The sequence below is a fragment of the Castor canadensis genome, chromosome 7 (genome assembly GCF_047511655.1).
Source record: "Castor canadensis chromosome 7, mCasCan1.hap1v2, whole genome shotgun sequence".
Lineage (NCBI taxonomy): Eukaryota > Metazoa > Chordata > Mammalia > Rodentia > Castoridae > Castor > Castor canadensis.
In genome coordinates, this window is record NC_133392.1 from 50,975,960 (window position 1) to 51,001,586 (window position 25,627).

At 35.5% G+C, this 25,627-nt stretch overlaps 1 protein-coding gene across 1 annotated transcript in view; it reads left to right on the forward strand.

The window, feature by feature from the left end:
* LOC141424863 (claspin-like) overlaps window positions 1-25,328 on the forward strand; it is a 41,280-nt gene extending 15,952 nt beyond the window's left edge. Inside the window, 2 exon segments of the mRNA XM_074079522.1 lie at window positions 23,843-24,186; window positions 24,189-25,328. Coding sequence (XP_073935623.1) covers window positions 23,843-24,186; window positions 24,189-24,901 — 1,057 coding nt within the window. The 3' untranslated portion in view covers window positions 24,902-25,328.
* Window positions 25,329-25,627: the final 299 nt, after the last annotated feature.

A 25,627-nucleotide genomic window follows, 5' to 3' on the forward strand; every position in this document is an offset into this window, starting at 1 on the left:
CTGAAAGAGCCTGGACTTGAATTCAGACCTCTTCAACTGTAATATCTTCCTACTATTTCACACTGAAACTTCTAGTAAGATGGATACACCTCTGTGATATATAAATTAATGTGTCAACTTGACTAGGCTACAGGATATCCAGATTATTTGGTCAAGTATTATTCTGTGTGATTTTGTGAGTTTGTTTTGTGTATGACACAAACATTTAAATTAGTAGAATCTAACATTAGATTAGATTAAGATTTTAATGTATGGAGTAAGCATTTTGCCCTCCATGATGTGGTAGGTCTCTTTAAATCAGGTGAAAGCCTGAATACAACAAAAAGACTGACCATCCCATAGGTAGGGAGAATTTTCCAGAAGACTGCCTTCGGACTCATCTGCAACATTAGCTCTTTCCAAACTGGAGTATCAGCTCTCTGTGCGTACCCAATACCACTTTCCATGCTGCATATTTTATACTTACTGGTTTCCATGATTGTATGAACCTATACCTTATAATAAACTTCTGTGTGTGTGTCTGTGTGTGTGTGTATTCTATTTCTCTGGTAAACCCTATTACAATGTTCTTTCCACAGATATTTAGAAATCTGCTTTCCTACACAATAATCATTTGCATGCTTCTTGTTTATTTTTTATTTTTACTGTTTCTAAATTTCTGATATTATAGCATTTCAAATCGGACAGAAGTATTCTGTATCAGTCTGAACCTTGTCTTCCAACTTGGATTTTGTATCAATTTATCTGCCCACTCTGGACCATACCATTGCTGCTATCTTCACCAGGGTCCCCAAGATAGAAATTGTGAGTTAAGTTCTCAGGTCTCCCTAGCTTCTTTGCCCCTCATGCCAAGTTACTCCTACACTTCTTGACTTAAATGTCAAAGTGCCTTCCTTAGCTGCCATGATTGTGGGCTTAATGGCACAATCCAGAATTGTGAGGGAGACAAACCTTGACCAGTGGGAAATAGGGGTCAGGAGGGTTTCAGACAGATAGATCTGCCCTCCTTTCCCACTTCCATTGGCCAAACTGAAGTACCCATCCTTCTGGACATTCCTCCATGCTAAGTGAGCGAGCCTTCTATTGGACAGGGCATTTCAGTTCTTAGTTCATGAGGACACATTAGCCAGCATGGAAACATATCACATCACATAGCTTTCCTGATTTCTTTGACTCACTTCTCTCTAGCTCATTTCCCAGGTTCATTCCTCCAAAATAAAATTCAGCATTTAAATCTTTGCCTTAGGTTCTGCTTTCTAATGGATAAGACTGATGATTGCTCAATAATAGATTGATTTGGGAGGTAAGAATTAGCTAAATCACTCCAATAATTATTTTAAAAAATCAAAATATAAACTGCATTCTATATTTCTATAATAGATAATATCTTGCTAAAATATTTAGGGAATAGAGAATAGCAATTACGTAAAATCTGGCTTTCTTGTAATTAAAAGCTTTTCACTTCAAAACAAGTTAAAACTTTTGTGAGTCCAGGATTATAAATTAAAACAGAGAATGTACTTCATTTTGGCTCTGGTATCTAAAGATTTTCAGTGTTTTGAGCAACATTCCCAATATTAATCATAATAGTGTAATACCAAACATAGAAACAATATGAGAAACTGTGGATAACCATTTTGGGACTGTTTGATGTCTCTTTAGCAAACAAATCAATGTTCTGTCTCTTTCTCTTTCTCCTAAAGTGACAAGTTGAAGTTATGGTCTGATAAATTCTAGCTAACCAAGGTTTTTCTGATTGGTAGGGACTGAATGTCTGTGTTCCCCCTAAACTCATATCTTAAAGCCCTCATCATCAATTCAATGATTTGGGAAGTGAGGCCTGGGTAGTTCATTAGGTTGAGGTGAGGCCTTGAATGTGGGTCCTCGTGATTAGAGTAGTGCACCTATAAGAAGACACTAACATGCCAGCTTACTCTCTTTCGACCATGTGAGAAACAGAGCAAAAAATTGGCTGTCTGCAAGCCAGGAATGGAATCAACAAGCACCTTGATCTTTGACTTCCCAGCATGTGACAAATAAATGTCTGGGTTCCAGACACCCAGTCTATGGTATTTTATTTCAGCAGACCACACAGACTAATCCATCAACATTGATAATTTACCTAGATTCAAGCTTGACACTTTTTTTCTCTCAGTCTGTAAAAAGTCAGAATTAGTGGAGAGAATGAGAAAGGCAGATGATCAATGAAGAGCTCAGAGTAAAGTTGAAATGTAATAATTCTGTCTGAAATCTTCTCTAAACACAAACCACTAAAGAAATAAACTTTCTCTGAAACTTAGAATTGCTGATGTTGACCTTGGCCTTTCCAAATACCTTAGGACGTCAGAGCAGAACACTTTGGACTGAGTCCCATGGAAACAGGATTTAATAGCTTCATCCAAAGTCACAATTAGGGCATATTCTGGTCAGCAAAAGGGACAAAAACACCATCTGCAGCTCCTTAATTATATTTGCCCAAAGAGTTAATTTAAATTTGTTTAGTTTATTATTCAGAGGGAAAAAACATTATCTAAAAATCCCAGCTTTTCACAAAGCTTGGGATCATAGATGTCAAACCACAGATTCAGCCACTTACATCACCAATAATAGAGATTCTATAATTAGAGATTAGCCAGCTGCAATCAGTTCTGAAGCTCTGGGCAGCTGGATCAAGCTGATTTCATCCCAGTTGTGTCAAACTAGAATGCTCCATTTTCAGCAGAATAGTGTGACTCACACATACAGAGGATCTCTTTGTCCCACCCCAATCTCTATCAAAATATTTTTTAGACCTATACATTTTTTCCAAGCTTCACGTTTCTCCCAGCTAAGATATTTCTATCACCATGTAGCTTCTGGGTGAGATGCTAGACAATCTTTCCTCTTGACTTCAAACTAATGTCATTAGGACTTCTTCTGAACTAAGTCCTCCATTCAATCCCATACAAAAAGAACAACTCCAGTTATTTTTTCACTTCTAGTAGATGGTTGAGAAACTTTGAGATTAATAATCATGCCAAAAGCAGTGACAGTAATGATCTCATCATTTAAATTATTAATGGAAAAGTAAGTATTTACAGGTCTGATTCCTCCCTGTTTTAAGTCATTGGACGTCCCCATCTCACCTTAACATTGTGCCTCAAAATCCTTTCTTCCATTAAGAAGCTGCTGATGCTATTTTGGTCTTTACTATTCCCCATTGTTCTGTCCTTGATGTGAGATGGCCAGCTGACTTTACATTTTAATGTGGATGACAAAGCTAATAAAGTAGCAATAAAGAATTACTCAATTTTGTTTGCTTCTAAGATGGTGTGAAAAAAGAACACCACAATGCTACCAAAACTTGGCAATTTCCCTATTTCACAATTGTTGTTAGAATCAGAGTTTATAGGAATGGGTAATTTCACTCTAAGTGAATCCAGGAATATTTGCAAGAAATATATTCCTCATTTTGTATTACACTGTCAACTATCAGCCACCAAAATTAAGCAACTACTTTGACTCCAGGACGCAAATACTCCAGGAAAAGGAATTATTCTAATCCAAATCATATAAATAGTTGACAACAAAAATAAATATGCAATCTTTGAAGGCTACACAGTTGCCATGAGTTGTTTTGAAGATTCTTCCACATAGGACACAACATTGTAATTATCTAGTCAATATAAATTCATGCTCCCTGTTCCATAAATTAAATGTCATATTTGCTGCTCAAATTGCATGCATTTCCTGATTCATATATTTCTGAACAGAAATTAGAGTTGGAGGCATGTTTCTCGTTGTATAGGTGAGTATTTCTCAAACTTTGTCCAGGCCAGGAGTTCTTTTTATTGTTTTTCTCTATAACCCTTGCATTTAATAAGGTTTTGCCAATCCAGCAAGATATTTTTAATATTGGCTTATAAATTGCAACAAAATATACTGTACTAATGCAAGATATTAAGAATAGAAAAAATAGAACCTGGTAAAGGGGCAAATGGAAAGTCTCTATACTTTCATTTTGCTGTAAATCTAAAACTATTCCAAGAATTAAAGTTTATTATCAAAAAATAAAAATAAAATAGTGTGACAGGCATGATAGCATACCTGTAATCCTGGCTAATCTGAAGGCAGAGGTAGGAAGATCATGGCCAGTGTAGAAAACTGGGAGGCCCTATCTGAAAACAAAACTAAGCAAAAAAGGCTGGGACAAGGCTCATGTGGTAGAACACTTGCCTTAGAAAGTTTGAGGTTCTGAGTTCAAACTCCATCATCTCCAAAATAAAATAAACAAAACAGTTAAACAAAAACATATACTCATTAAATTATTTATTGTTTCCTTTTTCAAAAGACATATACTAACTCTCTAGAATGGGGTCAACTCTATTTAAATGGCTTGCCATAAGAAAGGGAGAAGGGAAGGGCTCCAAACACAAAAACACACCCCACAAATCCCTGACTAAATTCCCTCATTTCCTGAAAACTCCTTTTTTATCTGCCCTGCTCTACCCTTACCCACTAACTCCCTCTTTCTACAGTATGCCATCTCTGGCTTTTGCATATGTTGCTCTCCTACTTGAGAAGAAGCATTCATTGCAAATGCAAGACTGACTGAAGTGCCACTCTTTTGGGATCTTCCATGACCCTCCCCCATTCATGCTCACCCACCATTTTTTTCCAATTTAAAAAGTCTTTTACTTGTTAGCCAACTGTGATTATAGAACATCAAGCCATATTTCACTCTTCATGAACATTATTCCATTTGAAGTAGATACCCTGTGAAACAGATATTATTATCAATTCTTCTTTATAGATCTAACAAATAAGGCTCAGAAAGGCTAAACTTTGCTAAAGGTGATAGATTTAGTAGACACATGGTGTGCAGTTGGACTTCACATCTGCTTCTTCCATGAATCACAAGATAGACTATATATACAGTTCCTTCATTAATAGTCCTACCCAATAACAGGACTAGATAAGGCAAAAGGACAGTGCAAGAGATAACCCACAGAAAGCTCCAGAGTGACTCGCATACCCAACTGTGAAATGCAAACCACAAGCACTTATCTTCATAGGATGCTTTCCATAAACATGCATAAATTATAATAAGCTTAATTGTATGAGGGAAATACACAAGATTAATACTCTGAGATAAAAGTATTCTGAAAGATTAAACATAGTAGTTATAGATCATTGCAACTTTTATTTTCTTCTTTCAATGAATTCCATATTTTTGCAATAAATGTATCTAATAATCAAACAACATATTATTTGAATAAAACATTAATAATGAAATTAGTAAATGAAATAGTTTTATGTAAAAGCTTAGAAATAGATACTAAATTCTTAGTGTCTAAGAATTTAGCACAAAAGTTACCTTTTTTAGAAACACTTAACTTAGAGACCTAGTCCACCTCTTTGCCTACTACCAATAGCTATTATTAGTCTTGCTGGTCTCTTTGGACTTAAGAACAAAGTAATTTACATATAATCTTCAGAACTAAAGTATTTGCAATTAGAAGAATCCCCAGATAAAACAAAAGAACTGCCACAAAGAACTGGAAAGTTCTTTTTAAAAAATTACTGGTTTTTATGAACAGAAAATCAATCACATCATTTGTAGTAGCAAAAGTTTGGAATTCAGCTTAATATCTACAAATGAAGCTAAGATAAGATATAAAAGGTATATATCTATGTGATGAGTTATATATAGTCATTTGTTTTATTTATATAAAATTCAAATGAAATTATCACGATATGAAGTTATTGTAAAAGACCAGGATACAATTTTTTGATAGAGTTTGAGAAGTATTGGTATTTATTCTGAAACATCTGGTAGATTTCAGCAACAAAGTCATCAAATTCTGTAATTTTCTTTAATGGGATTTTTTTTTTATTACTGATTCAATCTTCATCCTGTTTATTGGTTTATTCTTGATGGTTTGCATGTTTCTAGGAATTCATCCATTTCTTTGAGGTTACACAATTGGTTAGTGTATAGTTGTTCATAAGACTTTCTTATGGTCCTTTGTATCTCTGTGGTATCAGTTATAATGTCTCCTATTTCATTTCTGATTCTGTTTCTTTATGTCTTCTCTTATTTTTTCTTTGTTAGTGTACTTAAAGTTTATTGATTTTGTTTAGCTTTTCAAAAAAACCTTAAAATTCTTGATCTTTTTGTTGTTTTTACAGTCTCTATTTTGTTTATTTCTTCTCTGATCTCTGTTATTTCCTTCCTTCTGCTAGGATAGGGCTTACTTTGTTCTTTGTCAAGTTCCTTGTGGTATAATATTAGGTTGTTTACATGATAGCTTTCCTCTTTTTGATGTTCATGTTTATTGCTATAAACTTACCTTTCAGGACTGTTTTTGTTGTTTTCCATAAGATTTTGTATGTCGTCTTTCTATTTTCATTTGTATGAAGATATTTTTCTCTCCCTTTTACTTTCTTCTTTAATCCATTGGTCATTCAAGAGCATGTTCTTTGACTTACACATATTTGTGAGTTTTCCATCAGTACTCTTGTTATTGACTTCTAGTTCTATATCACTTTGGTCAGAGAGAAGATACTCTGCATGATTTGAATCTTCTTAAATTTGTTAAGAATTGTTTTGTGGCAACATATGATCTATTCTGGACAATGTTCTGTGCATACTTGAGAAAATATGTATTCTGTTGCTGTTGGAAGGGATGTTCTGTAAATATCTGTTAGGTCCATTTGGTTTGAGTGTTTCCTGCTGATTTTCTGTCTGGATGATTTTCCCAGTGTTGAGACTGGGGTACTAAATTACTGCACTACAGTTTACCTCTCTATTCAGATCTACTACTATTTGCATTATACATTTAGGTATAAATGTATAACCAATGGATGGATATCTGTTTAAAATGGTTATAATTCTTGATGAACTGACTCTTTTATCATTATATAACCTGATTTCTATCATTACCTTGATACCAAAATCAGACAAAGACACTGCAAAAAAATAAGTTGCTAGCCAACATCCCTGATAAATACAGATGCAAAAATCAGCAACAAAACACCAGCAAAATAAATTCAATAGCACATTAAAATCAACAAAATCAAGAAGGATTTATCCCAGGGATGCAAGGATGGTTCAATATACCCAAATAAATAAATATAACACCCAATATTAACAGAATGAAGAGTAAAAATCTTATGATTATCTTCTCAACAAGTGTAGGAAGAGCATTTGACAAAATCCAATGTATGTTTATACTAAAAACTCAAAAATAGGCATATAAGGAATGTGCCTCAACAAAATAAAGGAAGTATATAACAAGTTCACAGTTAACATCATACTCAGCATCCTCAGTGGTAAAAAAAAAAAAAAAAAAAAACCAGAAAGCTTTCCTCTAATGTGAGGAACAAGACAAAGATGCCTACTCTCACCACTTCTATTTGATGCTGTGCAGGAAGTTCTAGCCATAGTAATTGAGCAAGAAAAAAATAAAAAGCATCAATAAAGGAAAGGAAGAAATAAAATTGTCTCTGTTTGCTAATGACATGATTGTATATATAGAAAACAAAGACTCCACCAAAAACCTATTAAGATGATAAACATGTAAACTAGCAAGTTACAAAGTCAATATGCAAAATATCAGTAGCATTTCTATAAACTAATAGCAAACTACCTAAAAATGATATAAAAAGAACAATTCCACTTATAATAGCACCAAACAGAGCAAAATACTTAGGAGTAAATTTAATCAAGGTGGTAAAAGAGCTATACATTGGAAACCATCAAATGTTGATGACATAAATTTAAGAAGACACAAAAATAAATGGAAAGATAGCCCATATTCATGATTTAGAAGAATTAGTACTGCTAAAAGTTCTGTTCTACCCAAAGTAATCTACAGATTCAAGAAAATTGCTACCAAAATCAAATACAAACATTTCAGTCATTTAAAAAAGTATAAATGTATTAAGTCCATCAGGTAAAAGACAGAGGTGGGCTGGGGATGTAGCTCAGTGGTAGAACACTTACTTAGCTTGTACAAGACCCTGGGTTTGATATCAAACACCACAAAATCAAATCCCAAAAAAGTGTCAGATATAGATTTTATATTAGAAACCTATTTATATATTGTTAACAGGAGAAAAATTTAAAACAAGATCACAGAATAGCTTATATAGGGGAAGAAAATGATATATCCAATTAATACTAGCAAAAAGAAAGTTGGTATAGCTATACTAGTCAGAAAACAGACTTAATGACAAAAACATTAGGCATTGAGGATATTACTATATACATAAAAGTTTCATTTTTACCCTAAATATTAAACACTTGTGAATTTGCAAACCAAACAACAAACCCTCAAAACACCCATCAAAAATTGATGGAATTGTAGGTAGAAATGGACAGATCATAATTATTATGGTACACTTTAATATTCCTTTTACTAGTTGATAGATGAAAAGAAAAAAATAGGGAAGAAATTGAAGATTTGACATAAGTAATTCAGTGTTTTTCAACATTTTTGACTGCTATCCATACTAAGAAATTCTTAGAATATGCAAACTTATAGGTATATATACTAATGTCATCATACCTAAGATACTTTTGATTATATTAAATATTAAGACATAAAAAATTTCACTGTCATTCTCCACACAAATATAAAAATCATCTTAAAATTCCAATCTTGAGCAAAAGAACAAACCTGAAGGTATAAAATCCCCACATCTCAAAATATTCTGTAAAGTTTTATGATCAAAACAACATGGTGCTACCATAAAAACACACATCTATCATGGAATAAGACAGAGATTCCAGAAACAAACCCACATAACTATGGTTATTTAAAAAAAGAAGGAAAAAAATCTGTTATTTGGGACAACATGGGTTGAAATGGAAGAGATTATGCTAAATGAAATGTCAGGTACAGTAAGACAAATACTTATACATGAAATCTATAGAAGATGAATACATAGAAATGTAGTGAGTAGAATGGTTATTACCAGGGTCTAGGATACTGGGTAGAGGGAGGATTGGTCAAAGGATACAAGAATACAGTTCAGGAGATCTCTTGGACAACATAGCAACTATAGTTAATACATTGCAATAGATGGACTGAGTACTCACCTACAAGAGCTGGATGGTGGGCTAGGTGGGGTGGACACATCTTAAATCCCAACACTGGGGAAACTGAGACACTGAGACAGGAGGATAATGAGTTCAAAACCAGCCTGAGCTACACAGCAAGAGTGTTTCTAAATAAAATAAAATAAAAGTTATGGACGTTAACTGGTAAATTTCCAGATAAATGTGGAGATGTGTATTTTAGCAAAAAAACAAATGAAGAGGGGCTGATACTCTTGTATGCACTATGTGGAGACTGACATCAACCACTCTACCTGCGAACAGAGAGAGGACCTTTCCACTCTCCAGGAGGCTCCTCAGGAGGTTGTGTGAGTTCTTATTTAGCTCACACGTGAAAAGGTAGTTGAGCCCTAAATTTCAAACTGTAGATTATAGCCAAAATAGTTTTAGATTAGAGAATATGCCTAGTATCATATACCCACCTATGCCACTAAAATATAACTGTCAGAAAAGTTACAGAATATTTAAATTGTCCACTCTGGTATACCCTCTAAAACAAGCCAGCTGCAAAATATAGTAAAATGCATGTGAGGTGTTAAAACCTGCCGTATAGAAGTGTTGGTTAGAACACATGTAAATGTTAGGGCAAATCTCAACCTTTGAACACAATGTCTTTGACATTAAAATATTTGATCTGAATTTCTTATTAGCAGTAATTATAGACCTGGTTTTGTTATCCATCAGGAAAATTACTGTTTTGTGATAATAAATCATAACATTTGCACGTCAAAAATGTTTATCTTTCTACATTTTTATAGAAGTGAGATATCATGTCCAATAGTAGTTTTGGATCAGGAAGTTTGGAATTGAAGGGAAAATGTACAGAAAATGCTCTTTAGATGAAAATTTATATGTAATTAATCAAAAGAATATAACAATCTGTATAGGTATGAAAAACCAAAGGATTTATTTTAAGCTCATAACTGGTATCTGTGCCTGGAATCAAAGCCTGAGGAAACATGGATAAAAGCACTGACCTTGCTTCAGTTAGTCCTAAGGGAATCCTCAGGTGATAATGAGTAAAACAGCATTTATTTGCTCTTTGATTAGACCCCTGTCCCTCCTGGCCCAGATTCACAATCAAGAAGGTAGCATACAATTTATATAAGGTAAAACAAATGTATAATAAGGTATTACAGCTTGCATAATAAACATGTTCTTGATAAAGAAAAAAAATGTATATTGGGCCCTCATAGGTATGAGTCAAAGACCAGCCCCTCTGCACCCAACTTTTATTTATTTATTTTTAATTTTTATTGTTTTATTATTCATATGTGAATACAATGCTTGGGTCATTTCTCCCCCCTGCCCCCACTCCCTCCCTTACCACCCACCCTGGCCCCTCTTTCTTTCCCCCACCCCCTTGATACCCAGCAGAAACTATTTTGCCCTTATCCCTAATTTTGTTGAAGAGAGAGTATAAGCAATAATAGGAAGGAACAAGGGTTTTTGCTAGTTGAGATAAGGATAGCTATACAGGGAGTTGACTCACATTAATTTCCTGTGTGTGTGTGTTACATTCCAGGTTAATTCTTTTTGATCTAACCTTTTCTTTAGTTCCTGGTCCCCTTCTCTTATTGGCCTCAGTTGCTTTTAAGGTATCTGCTTTAGTTTCTCTGTGTTGAGGGCAACAATTGCTAGCTAATTTTTTAGGTGTCTTACCTATCCTACACCTCCCTTGTGTGCTCTCGCTTTTATCATGTGCTCAAAGTCCAATTCCCTTGTGTTTGTCCTTGATCTAATGTCCGCAAATGAGGGAGAACATACGATTTTTGATCTTTTGGGCCAGGCTAACCTCACTCAGAATGATGTTCCCAAATTTTATCCATTTACCAGCAAATGATAACATTTCGTTCTTCTTCATGGCTGCATAAAATTGCATTGTGTATAGATACCACATTTTCTTAATCCATTCATCAGTGGTGGGTCATCTTGGCTGTTTCCATAACTTGGCTATTGTGAATAGTGCCGCAATAAACATGGGTGTACAGGTGCCTCTGGAGTGACCTGTGTCACAGTCTTTTGGGTATATCCCCAAGAGTGGTATTGCTAGATCAAATGGTAGATCAATGTCTAGCTTTTTAAGTAGCCTCCAAATGTTTTTCCAGAGTGGTTGTACTAGTTTACATTCCCACCAACAGTGTAAGAGGGTTCCTTTTTCCCCGCATCCTTGCCAACACCCGTTGTTGGTGGTGTTGCTAATGATGGCTATTCTAACAGGGGTGAGGTGGAATCTTAACGTGGTTTTAATTTGCATTTCCTTTATTGCTAGGGTTGGTGAGCATTTTTTCATGTGTTTTTGGCCATTTGAATTTCTTCTTTTGAGAAAGTTCTGTTTAGTTCACTTGCCCATTTTTACTATGTTGATTCTACCAATCCATGAACATGGGAGATCTCTCCACTTTCTATAGTCTTCCTCAATCTCTTTCTTCAGAAGTTTATAGTTTTCCTTGTAGAGGTCTTTCACATCTTTTGTTAGGTTTACACCTAGGTATTTGATTTTTTTTGAGGCTATTGTAAATGGAATTGTTTTCATACATTCTTTTTCAGTTTGCTCCTTGTTAGTGTATAGAAATGCTAATGATTTTTCTATGTTGATTTTATATCTTGCTACCTTGCTGTAGCTATTGATGATGTCTAGGAGCTTCTGAGTAGAGTTTTTGGGTCTTTAAGGTATAGGATCGTGTCACCTGCAAATAGGGATATTTTGACAGTTTCTTTACCTATTTGTATTCCTTTTATTCCTTCTTCTTGCCTAATTGCTCTGGCTAGGAATCCAGTACTATGTTGAATAGGAGTGGAGATAGTGGGCATCCTTGTCTAGTTCCTGATTTTAGAGGGAATGGTTTCAGTTTTTCTCCATTAAGTATAATGCTGGCTGTAGGTTTGTCATATATAGCTTTTATAATGCTGAGGTACTTTCCTTCTATTCCTAGTTTTCTTAGAGCTTTTGTCATGAAATGGTGTTGGATCTTATCAAAGGCTTTTTCTGCATCTATTGAGACATCAAGTGGTTTTTGTCTTTGCTTCTGTTAATGTGGTTTATTACATTTATTGATTTATGTATGTTGAACCACTCCTTCATTTCCGGGATGAAGCCTACTTGGTCATGGTGAATAATCTTTTTGATGTGTTTTTGAATTTGGTTTGCCATTATTTTGTTGACGATTTTTGCGTCAATGTTCATTAAGGAGATTGGCCTATAGTTCTCCTTTTTGGTGGTGTCTTTGCCTGGTTTTGGGATAAGTGTAGTACTGGCTTCATAAAATGTGTTAGGCAGTTTTCCTTCCCTTTCTATTTCCTGGAACAGTTTAAGGAGGGTTGTTGTCAGTTCTTCTTTAAAGGTCTGATAGAATTGAGCAGAGAATCCATCAAGTCCTGGACTTTTCTTTTCGGGGAGACTCTTGATTGTTGCTTCAATTTCATTTTGTGTTATAGATCTTTTCAGGTGATTAATATCCTCTTGGTTCAGTTTTGAGTGATCACATGTTTCTAGAAATCTGTCCATTTCTTTAAGATTTTCAGATTTATTTGAATATAGGTTCTCAAAGTAGTCTCTGATGATTTCCTGGACTTCCATGGTGTTTGTTGTTACCTCTCCTTTTGCATTCCTGATTCTACTAATTTGGGTTTTTTCTCTCCTCATTTTAGTCAGGTTTGCCAAAGGTCTTTTGACCTTGTTTATTTTTTCAAAGAACCAACTTTTTGTTTCATTAATTCTTTGTATTTTTTTTTGGTTTCTATTTCTTTGATTTCAGCTCTTAGTTTTATTATTTCTCTCCTTCTATTTGTTTTGGGATTTGCTTGTTCTTGTTTTTCTAGGAGTTTGAGATGTATTATTAGGTCATTGATTTGGGATCTTTTAGTCTTTTTAATATATGCACTCATGGCTAGAAACTTTCCCCTCAGGACTTCCTTTGTTGTGTCCCATAGGTTCCGGTAGGTTGTGTTTTCATTTTCATTGACTTCCAGGAACTTTTTAATTTCCTTTTTTATTTCATCAATGACCCAGTGTTCATTAAGTAATGAGTTATTTAGTTTCTAGCTGTTTGCATGTTTTTTGTCTTTACTTTTGTTGTTGAGTTCTAGTTTTATTGCATTGTGATCAGATAGTATGCACAGTATAACTTCTATTTTCTTATGTTTGCTGAGGCTTGCTTTGTGCTGTACGATATGATCTATTTTAGAGAAGATTCTATGGGCTGCTGAGAAAAGTGTATATTGTGTAGAAGTTGGATGAAATGTTCTGTAGACATCTTCTAGGTCCATTTGATCTATTGTATATTTTAGATCTTGGATTTCTTTATTGATTTTTTGTTTGTATTACCTATCTATTAATGATAATGGGGTGTTAAAGTCTCCCACAACCACTGTATTGGAGTTAATATATGCTTTTAGGTCCTTCAGGGTATGTTTGATGAAATTGGGTGCGTTGATATTGGGTGCATATAGGTTGATAATTATTATTTCCTTTTGGTCTATTTCCCCTTCTATTAGTATGCAATGTCATTCTTTATCTTGTTTGATCAATGTAGGTTTGAAGTCTACTTTGTCAGAGATAAGTATTGCTACTCCTGCCTGTTTTTGGTGGCCATTGGTTTGGTAAATCTTCTTCCAGCTTTTCATCCTAAGCCTATGCTTATTTCTGTCAGTGAGATGGGTCTCCTGTAAGCAACAAATTGTTGGATCTTCCTTTTTAATCTATTTTGTCAAATGGTGCCTTTTGATGGGTGAATTAAGTCCATTAATATTAAGTGCTAGTACTGATAGGTATGTGGTGATTCCTGTCATTTAGTTGTCTTAGTTGTTTGAAGGTTTGATTGTGTGTACCTAAGTTTAGGTTATGCTCTACTTTCTTGCTTTTTATTTTCCTGTACTTTGATGCTGCCTGTCCTTTCATGGCTATGTTGGGTTTCACTTTCTGTTGCACCCAACTTTGAATTTAGCTGTATAAAGCCTTACAGTCTCCTCCTGCTCAACCCTTCACAATGTTTACAGAAATGGAAGAAGCATCATGTGTGTGTGTATGTCTGTGTGTGTGTGTATGTGTGTATTTCACAGCACAGCTTACTCCAAATAAGGTCTCAAAACATTCTCACTCTCCATTCTTTTTATCCATCACCACACTACATTTGGATGAAAGATCAAAAAGTCATAACCAATTCTCAAATATTTTCTTTATAAATTTACATGTTTGTGATTAATCCTCTGTCCCTTATTAAAAAATCTGATTCTACCACCATTTGATATCTTAGTGTGAATTCCCAATTTTATATCCTGCCCAAGGACATCAGCAGAATTGCCAGCACGGCCACTAAGCTGTCCTGGGAATCCTTGGTTCTCAGAATGTCATCCAGAAATCCAGACAGCACTCACACTGAGGGTGTACTTAATTTTATGTTTTAAAGGTTTTCACTAAAATAGAAACAAACTACTTTTAAATGTTCACAGAATTTAGTACTTTGTGAAACGCTGAAATAGTCCACATTCTGGATGTAGTTACATGCAGCTTTGCATTAAGTTGATAAAGGGCAAATTCATTGGCAGACATTTTCCCACATGTTTATCTAGATTGTAAGATTTTCTGTTTGTTTGTTTGTTTATTTGGTCATCTATGCCATGAAAGAGCTGATCAGCAAGTACCTTTAGAAAACCAAAGTTTGAAGTTGTGAATTTGATTTATAAAAGTGAGAAACTCAATCCCTCTTGCCAAGTGGACATCAAGATCTTAGCCTCACACACCTAGAGTCTGCTTCCCATAGGCTGCCTTCATGGACAAATTCGCGATCCAAACTCAGTTCTTCCTACAGAATATTTTTAAATCTCAGGGGTTTTTTAGGGTATACAAATTTACAAAAAGATTGAAATTTGGTTTAAAGCAAAGGCTAGGATTTTCTTTTTGGTTCTCATTTTCCCTTTTACACTAGCAAAGGTTTATTTTGAAGCAGGAACATAGATGAGTGCCATATTTTCTGAGAGATAATGAAATGGATTTATTTTAAGCTTAGACAAAGCATTACTAGAAGAGGAGGGGCTAAACTTTCCATTGAGGCAGCAGGGGTGGACTTTTAAACAGGCTTTGGGTGGTACAGGTCACAAGAGTTTAAAACTATAGTGCACTTTCTTCTCTCAGCTCCCTAAGCTCCTGCTCTGGGAATAAACAATGGCCCATGAGACAGTAAAGGTGAAAATTAAAATTCTACACTTAATTTTCATAGGAAAACAAATTATACTGGGAATGATGATAAGTAGGGAGGTAAACATGATACAAAGGTGGTGCTGACCTCAAAGCCAGACATGCAGGTGCTTGAAACTGTGTAAACCCAGCAGGCATTACTGACATTATCTATAACCTGTGTGGCAGACTCATCCTGCAAGGTGCTCTAACCTAGGGGGAAGAAGAGAGTGAAATTCTCTGTAATATTTTCTAAGTCATAATATACTTCAACATCATGTCAGTTCACAGGTACTGTGGGAACACAGGTATCTGGTGAGAAATTTTTCATTTAAAAATATTTCATGGCTCATTAATTTTCTTATTCCCCTTGATTCTGGGAGGGAAGCCACAGAACACTGCTAATCTAAAAACTCATGCCCCCAAAATAAATCATTCCACTTTAATAAATGTATATCTAAATGCTAAATGCTCTTATGAAACCATAAGATAAAGAGATGGACAGTCCAGTACGAAAATGGACAAATATTAGTACTGGCAGAGAACATGTGAAGATAGGATGGGCAGAGATGAGAGTTTCTACAATGAAAGCTACTTGTGAAAGGAAAGAGGCTCAACCAAGAGCTGCTGACTGCTCCATATCACCCCTCCCAAAAAAAAAAAAAAACAACTAAAACAAAAAAGAGCTGGGAGTGTGGCTCATGTTGTAGACTGCCTGCCAAGTGAGCTCAAGGCCCAGAGTTCAAACCCCAGTACTCACAAAAAACAAAAACAAAAACAAACAACTGGCTGTTTCATATGCATATACATATAATTTGATTTATTTAAAAATTTTTTTAAAAATCACCTAGTGAAACTGCTGAAAAACATCTACCAGTTTAATTTTGCCTGTGAATTTTTTTTAAATAACAAATGGATTTATAATATCTCAATTACAACCACCAGGGAAGGTTTTATCTAAACAGGGCTCACCCACTGCAAATGTGAACTCACCAAAGTGTCATTTCTCTAATCACTAGATTTATTTCAGCAAGAGCAGAAGTAATGTCCCCTTTTCCATTTCTGATTTTAATAACTTGGGCCTTTTCTTTCTTCCTTCTTTCCCTCCCTCCTTCCTTCCTTCTTTCTTTCTATACTTCCTTCCTTTCCATCTCTTGCTTCTTTGGTTAACTTACATTGGCCTAAAGGTTTTTCCATTTTGTTGATCTTTTCAATATGTCAACTTATAATACCATTGTATTTTCCATAGTTTTCTCCTTTATTTTATTTCTTTCTGCTTAATCTTTATTACTTTATGTTTCGTCTTCTGTTCGCTTTGGATTTAGTTTGCTCTTATTTTGTTTTCTGTTTTAAGATGGTAGGTTAGGTTATTGATTTAAGATCATTGTTCTTAATTTAGATAGTTATAACTATAAATTTCCCTCTAAGAACTGCTTTAATTTTATGTTTAAGTTTTTATGTGTTGTATTTTTATTCACACTCCTCTTAAAGTCATTTCTAATTTGACATGATTTCTTTTCTGGATCATTGTTTCTTCAAGGAGTATACTATTTAATTTCAACATATCTATAAATTTCCCAAATTTTTTCCATTATAAATATTTAATTTCATCCCATTGTGCTCATGAAGCATGCTTTGTATAATGTTAATATTTTTAAATTTATTGAGGTTTGTTTTAGTCTCACATATAGTCTAACATGTGGTTTATCCTGAAGAATATTTTATATGTACCTGAAAGTAATATGTATTCTGTCATTAGGTTTTATAGATATTGGTTGATGATATTTTATAGTCTTCTATTTTCTTGTTGATCTGCTTGGTTGCTGTATCCATTATTGAAATCTCAAACTATTATTACTCAATTGTTTATTTTTCACTTCACGCGTTTGGGGCTCTTTTGTTATGTGCATATGTGTTTGTAACTATTATATCACCTTAATGAGAAGGCCTGCTTTTAGTCTCTTAAGACTTTTTGTCTTAAATTCTATTTATCTGTTACACAATCACTAGATGTAAGCACCTTTCTCTACCCCTTCCTTAACTTTTGTTTAAAGATATATAAAAATAATCTATGTTCAGTGGAATCACAGTGCTTCTCTTTCTTGCCTATTTTTATGAAAAGAAAGATGTTTCTCTCTTTTCATAAAAAAACAAGGACAAAATAAAAGTGGTCTGAATTGAAGAAGGGATAATTGGTGTTATGGGAACCCACTGTGTAGGACTGTGGAGAGGGATAGGTGAGGAGAGGGAAATAAAAATGGCAGTGATTTATTTGAATCTAGGAGAGTGAAACATTCCTTGAACATTCAATATGATAAACAACAAGAGTGGTAAAACAGGGAACTTTAAAAAAAAAAAAGAAGCTCCTGAGTTTGAATCTTCCACACTTCTACTTATTTTTGAACATAAGAAATACAGTTACAATAAATGTTTTACAGGCTTTATTAATTCTAATATTGCATCAGTTTCAATTGCTTGTTTTTTCTTCACTGTGGTTAATATTTTCCTGCTTCTGGTATGCTTGGCACTTTTAGATAATATACCAGACATTGTGAATTTTTGTTTATCATTGTGTGCTCAATTTTTATTCCTATGAAAATGCTTAAGCTTTGTTCTGAGATGCAGCTAATTTACTTGGAAATAGTTTGATAATGTTAGGTTCTTGTTTTAAACATTTGTTAGGTGAGGGTCAGAGGAATGATATTCCACAGCTAATTATTCCTTACTACCAAGGCCATACTTTTCTGAGTATCATGATCAATGACCCATAAATTTTGAGTTTCTCATCTGACTTGGGGATTAGGTATGATTCCTGGTCCTATGAGAAAATCAGTACTATTTTCTCGGTGTTTTCTAGGTATTTTCTTCACCAAACTATACTTTTTTGTGCACTACTCTCTCATCAAAAGGCTTATATTAGATTTCTGAGGTTTTTCTCCCTATGTGGCTCTCTTCTTTGTGATCATTTGATTTGCAAACTGTAGGTGTTTTTGAAGAGAGCACTGAGGGAGGTCCACATGTTCCCCAAAGATGGTGATTAGCCAGGGAAGGAAATGCCCCATCGCCTTCCCAAGAGATACCTGTTTGCCCCAAAATCTTCCAGCTAAAACATACTCCTCCCATGGACAACAGAAGAACTATAAAACCTGGTGTCCAACCCGACTAGGGGGACTACGATTCTGGGTTCCACCACTCATCTCTCTGTGCAGCCTTTTCTTTCACTTCTCTGCAAATAAAATTCCTTTGATCTTTGCTTGTGTTCTGCCTTTGATTTCTATCCAAGCTGGAACAAGGACCCTCACCACCTGAGAATTCCAGTACATCAGTTTTGACCTCCCTGAGATCAGTCTTCTCAACTCATGGAGTCCACCAGCCTTCTTGTAGGATCCAGAAACTCTCTAAATTTACTAGTAGAATTCATCAACCAAAGAATTTGTTTTCTATCACTAAAGAACCATTGATCTTTATTTCCTGAGGTCCAATGTGTTAGAAACTATTGTTTTGCATATTTTGTCCTAGCTTTTGGTTGTTTTAGGTAGAAAGGACACTTTGAACCCTGTTTTTCCATGTTGGTTAGATTTTTTTGTTTGTCAAATTCACAAATAGGATTTTTATGTTTATCTAATTCAGGAAGTGATTCTTTAAATATTTAGAAACTCTATCCAAAACAAGATGTTCCTTTAGTGTTTGGCATGCAGTCTTCATCTTTCACTTGTTCTTCTGAATCTCTTTCTTTGTATTTTTTTTACATCTGGCAACTGTAAACCTGCAATACTCTTCTGATACAAATCTTCTCTTATTCACCCCCAGCCCTCAGGTATGGTCTAGCTAGCTTTCTCTTTTATCATAGGTTATGTCAAAGTGCTACAGACATTCTGACTTTGAAGAAAGTGTCAATCTTTGCAGTCTAAGAAGAAATCCCACTATTGGTGGAACTCCAAGTGAGATAGGCAGGAAGAAGAGAAAAGGAACTTTAGTGAAAAAAAAAAAAGGCCAGAATGTTCTGAGGAAAGACATTCCACACTGATGAAATAGAGACTGATGACTACTCTGGTTTCACTACAAGGTTTAAGAGGAGTTTTCTTCAGCTGAGTTTATCTGGTCCCTCTCATTAGGATTCTTATTTGGTTGACCCTTAATTGCTTTGTTTTGGAAATTAACATAATGTTAATGAAATGGCTTCAGGCTCTGCTCCTGAGTGTGAAAATTGATTAAGATTTTCAAATTTTAGAAATTGCCTCAAAGTCAGCTGTGGTGGTTGAATAAAATACAGACTCTTTGTCCATTTAAAAATATCAGTTTTTGTTGTTGTTATTGAGTTGTCTGAGTTCCTCTCATTGTTTGGCTATTAACCCTTTATTGGATATATGGCTTGTAACTATTTTTCCACTCTGTGGGCTTTCCTTTTACTTTGTTAATTTTTTTTTTTTTTTTTGCTGTGTAGTTTTGTAGTTTGGTGTTGTCCATTTGTCTATTGTGCTCTTGTTGCCTGAGCTTTCAGGGCCACATCCAAGAAAATCTTTGTTCCCACCAAGATTGTGGAGCTCTCTACATATGTTGTCTTCTAGACCTAGATTTTCAGGTGTTACATTTAAGATACTAATCTTATTTTGTGTTGATTTCTGTGCATGGAATAAGATAAGGGTCTAGTTTTATCTTTCTTCATGTGGATATCCAGACTTTTTTCTTTACTGAAGAAACAGTCCTTTCTCCATTGTGTGGTCTTGGCATTTTATCAAAAATCAGTTAACCATAAATGTGTGCTTATTTCTGGGCTTTCCATTTTATTCCCTTGGTCAATGAGTCTGTTTTTGTCTTGGTGCCATTGTTTTAAAATTAACTACTTTATAATATACTTTGAACTCAGGAAAGGTGATGTCTTTGTTCTTTCTAGACACTTCTTGAAAGAAGACATATAAATGACCAACAGTTTCATGAAAAAATGCTATGGGAATCCAAGTTCTGGATTCAAACTATCGTAGTCAGATAGGTGGACCTGAGCAAGACTAACTGACTCTCCAAGATTCCTTCCAAGTTCCCAAATTGCTTTATTTAAAAGTTTCACTATAAATTCCAGATATCAAAAATCTTCAGGGTGTATCTCAATGAATAGAAACTTCAAATCAATATTCTGTATCCACTGTTAGTTTCTACTATGACTTGGTGATGAAAAGGTTTTGGAGTAGACTTCATGTTTGAAATATTGATCACTAGATAGGCAACTGAAAGTCTACAAAAGCCAAGATGACTTAAATGAAATAATCCAAGTCATGAGAAATAGGAAGTTATGAGGAGTTGGTGAATTGGAGTACCTTTTTGGTGTCCCACATGGGGCAGATCCTGTTCAGCACTATTTTGCTGTATGAAAAAGCACATTCAGATTTCCAGGTCTCCCCATCTCTCTTTGTTTTTTATGAAGAGAATTAGGGAATGCAGATTTCTAATATTGAGAACTAATGACAATAATAATAATGTATGTGGTTCAAATAAAACAAATCTCTAGTTAATGTGTGAGTACTATCTAAGTCAAGAGTGTGACAATGAGAAGAATATCATTTATTTGGCTCCTCTTTTAAGCCAGATCTTACACAATTGTTTACATTTCCTCTAAGACAGTTTGTTCTTGGTAAAATAGATTTAATGAGAATACATTTCTTCATTCCAGGATGGAAAATGGCGATGGGACCAAAAAGAAAGGAGTAGCCAAGACCAGGCAAAAGGGGACAATCCTTGGTGTCCTTGATAGGGCATTCCAATCATTGACAATCTCTTATTTTTCCAAAGTATGAAACCAACTCAGAGAGAATGTCATCCTTATTCCCAATTTCTGGCAGTCCAGGGGTTTGAACTCAGAGCTTCATACTTGCTAGGCAAGGCACTTGAGTCATACTCCCAGCATCCCTCCCCCACCTTGTTTTACTTTTAGCTATTTTGTAGACAAGTTCTCATATTTTTTGTCTGGGTGGCCTCACACTGTGATTCTCCTATCTGTGTCTACCTATGGCTCCCATTGAGCTGGGATAATAAGGGTATGCAATCATTCCTGGCTTATTGTTTGAGATGGGTTTTTGCTAATTTTTTTCCTGGGTTGGCCTCACCTCCTGAGTAGCTGGGATTATAGGCATGGGCCACTTGCCTGATCCCTTACTTCTTTTTTGTATACACTTACATTGTGCCTTCCTGCATACGTCCCAGCTAAAGAACTGAAATTTAATCTTATTCTCCCTAGTTTTCCCAGTACAAAGAGCATATAGCTGGTGCCTAAGCCATCTAGAATAATTCCTGAGAAATTGAGAGAAATGTATGCCTACTACTTGAATGATAGAGATCTCTCTAAAATTTTTGTTGAGATTTAATCCCTATTGTGACGATATTAAAAGATAGAACCTTTTGGGGTAGTATGTCATCAGGTCTCCACCATAATGAATGAATAGGACCTTATAAAAGAACTGAAGGGGGCTATCCTGGGCTTGTTTTGCTCTTCCACTCTTCTAATGTGTGAGGACACAGCATTCAAGGTGCCATCTTGGAAACTGAGACACAATCTCAACAAAGGTTCTTGATTTTGGGCTTCCCAGTCTCCAGAAGGTGAGAAATAAATTTCTATTACTTACAAATTACTGAGTCTTGAGTTTGAGTATCTTGTTATAGTAACACATATAGATTATGATATGGATTCTAAAATAGTAGTTTAGAAAGAACCAAGAAATCAAAAAATAAGTCATAAAATCAGACTTCCACATCTTATCACATAGAGATTTCTTAACTAGAAGCCTTTAACTCTTAAGTTACCCTTCCCTGTTAAGTGGTACTGGCAGCCTTGCTGAAACATCATGCAAGACTTCTAAGATGAGTCCCCTCCAAGTTTCCAGTGAGTGAGTTAGGAAGTATAGTGGTCCACTCTCCAGCATCTGCTTGCTGCATGAGATGTAAGACTCCACTCTGAAAAATTCATTTTTGCAGAGTGCTATCTGTGCGTCTATGGGACCTCCCAAGGTGCTTGCCTTTTCTCTCTGCTTGAAGCTCTATTGAGGAGGATTTTCCCCTTTTCTTACCATTTTGCTTAGCATTTTATGTTACACTCCTTGGTTTCTTTTATAAATCTAAAGTTCAGTAGCCTTTGTCTACTATTTACTGCTGCCCTTCCATGCCACTTGCCTCTTGCTGTAGCCACATATTCGATGTTTCATTTCAGATTCTGCAGACTGGAGAATGTGCTGTCTCTAACCCACCATCTTCTCTCTCCTTAAAAATGTTATGTCAATATCAATTAATTTCTCTCCCTTTCATCTTTGTTATATATAGTTTATTTCTATTTATGTTGTCAACTCCATGATATACAACAATAAGTCTTACTGTAAGCTGCCAATTATGTCTTCTAAATAAATTAAGAAATGAGAAAAATCCTTCATATTTATCTATCCATTTACTATTTCTAGTACATTTCATTCCTTAATGTAATCCTAATTTTCATTTTTCTGCTTGAAAAACTGCCATTAGGACAAAAAACACATGAAAAAATGCTCACCATCTCTGGCCATAAAGGAAATGCAAATTAAAACCACACTAAGATTCAACCTCCCCCCCTTAGAATAGCCATCATTAGAAACACCACCAACAACAGATGTTGGCAAGGATGTGGGGAAAAAGGAACCCTCATACACTGCTGGTGGGAATGTAAGCTAGTACAACCATTTTGGAAAACAATATGGAGGCTTCTTAAAAATCTAAACATAAATCTGCCATATGATTCAGCAATCCCACTCCTAGGGTTATACCCAAAGGAATAACTCAGGTTATTCCATAGGCACCTGCACACCCATGTTTATTGCAGCACTACTCACAATAACCAAGTTATGGAAACAGCCAAGATGCCCCACTACTGACAAATGGATTAAGAAAATGTGGTGGTATTTATACACAATGGAATTTTACTCAGCCATGAAGAAGAATGAAATCTTATCATTTGCAAGTAAATGGATGGAACTAGAGAACATAATCTTAAGTGAAGTTAGCCAGGCTCAGAAGGCCAAAAATCATATGTTCTCCCTCATATGCAGACTTTAGACCTAAAAAAAATACAGTAATATTATTAGACATGGGTCACACACTAAGGGGAGAACACATAAAGGAGGAATAGGGAAACACTTGAAAGTGTTTGATGTGCCCACTGTGAGGAGCTAATAGAGTAATCTTAAACTGACAGAGGTCACTATGGGAAGGTGACAGAGAATTGGTGAAAAGGTCTGGTAGAGGTGAACCAATTCAGGTTGTAATACACTTGTGCATGTAAGCAATGCTAGGAATCTCTCTGTATAGCTATCCTTATCTCAAACTAGCAAAAATGCCATGTCTTTCTTATTATTGCTTATGTCCGCTCTTCAACAAAATTGGAGGAAAGGGCAGAACAGGTTCTGCCTGGAAGCGAGGGGAGTTGGAGGGGAGAGGGAGGAGCCAGGGGGCAGGGGTGAGAGATGACCCAAACAATGTGTGCACATATTGAGCTGGTTGTTTATAATTTGCTTTCAACAACTTATTTATTGATTCATTGATTTGCACTGTAGGGAGGAAGAAGGTGAAGAGGAGGAATTTGGAGACTTTCAGCTTGTCCCAAATGATAATGAGTTTGATAGTGATGAGGATGAACACAGTGACTCTGGAAATGAAGAACTAGCACTGGAAGGTGCTATGGACAATGATGATGATGAAGAAGAACTCCTGGAGCAATCGGAGAAGCTGAAAAGGCAAATGAGATTGAAAAAATACTTGGAGGATGAAGCAGAGGTGTCAGGAAGTGATGTGGGAAGTGAAGATGAGTATAATGGGGAAGAGATTGATGAATATGAAGAGGAGCTAATTGATGAAGTACTTCCTTCTGATGAGGAACTACAGAGTCAAGTCAAGAAAATAACATGAAAACCATGTTGGATGATGATAAGCGACAACTGCGTTTATTCCAAGAGAGGTACCTTGCTGATGGGGATCTGCACAGTGATGGTCCTGGGCGAATGAGGAAATTACGATGGAAAAATATAGATGATGCATCCCAGATGGACTTGTTCCACAGATACTCTGATGATGATCAGATTGAAGAACAACTTGATGAGACAGAAGCCAGATGGAGGAAGGAGCGAATTGAACGAGAGCAGTGGCTGCGGGACCAGGCACAGCAGGGGAAAATTACAGCTGAAGAAGAAGAAATTGGGGAAGGCAGTCAGTTTATGATGCTAGCCAAGAAAGTTACAGCCAAAGAACTGCAGAAGAATGCCAATCGTCCTGCGTTTATTCAGGAATCAAAGTCTCTATCCAGTAACCCATTTGAAGCCATCAGACCAGGAAGTGCTCATCAGCTGAAGACAGGCTCACTGCTAAACCAACCCAAAGCTGTGCTTCAGAAATTAGCTGCCCTCTCTAACCTCAACCCCAGTGCTCCTCGAAATTCAAGAAACTTTGTCTTTCATACGCTTTCTCCTGTCAAGTCTGAGGTATCAAAGGAATCATCTAAGCCTCAGGTAAAGAGGAAGGGTCCATCGTTAATGACATCCCCTTCTCCTAAGTGCCTCAAAACAGATGATAGCACTTCAGGATTGAAGCGAAGCATTTTCAGATACTTGGAAAGCTAACAGCATCAAGGATGCCAGCATTAATGCTGAGACTGCTTTGCAAAGTTTCTGGCACTGAAGGTTGGAACACACTGATGATCTCTCTGTCCATTATAATCAGTACATTAAGATGATGAGCAGAGATTCCAGTTCTTTGTACTATATGGCTCTGAACATCTTTTTCCTTTGCTACTGTTTTTTCCTGGTTTGGCCACTAATCTTAGTTCTGCAGTGCTTCCAACATCGACTTATGGAATACTCAAATGAAATCTCACTTCCTCCATTAACATTTGACATTTATTCCTAACAGCTTTCTAAGTTGACAACTCTTTATGATGGAGATAGTTGGAGGAGGAGAAAGAAAGTGTGGCATTAGGAAAAAAATCATAGGAAGCAATGAACATCAATACCAAAATGACTTTTTCACCCCTATAAGATCCATACTATGGTGACCAGGACTCAGTAAGGAGAGACTCCTTACATGGAAGACCAAGGAACTAACAAATGGGCTATTGAATTAGTCTCGCCTCTTTCATTTTTCTGTATACTTCATTCCAAGATAGCTTCAAATTCTAATCAATCTTTTCTGCCTTTGTATTGAAGACTTTATAATAAATCTTTAAATTAGTCCTAACATTTTTCTGAACTGGCATCCAATTCAGACAGATGTTAGCCTGGATTTAAGGGATATATATATATATATATATATATATATATATATATAGTGTTTGACTCTAATAGGTAGTC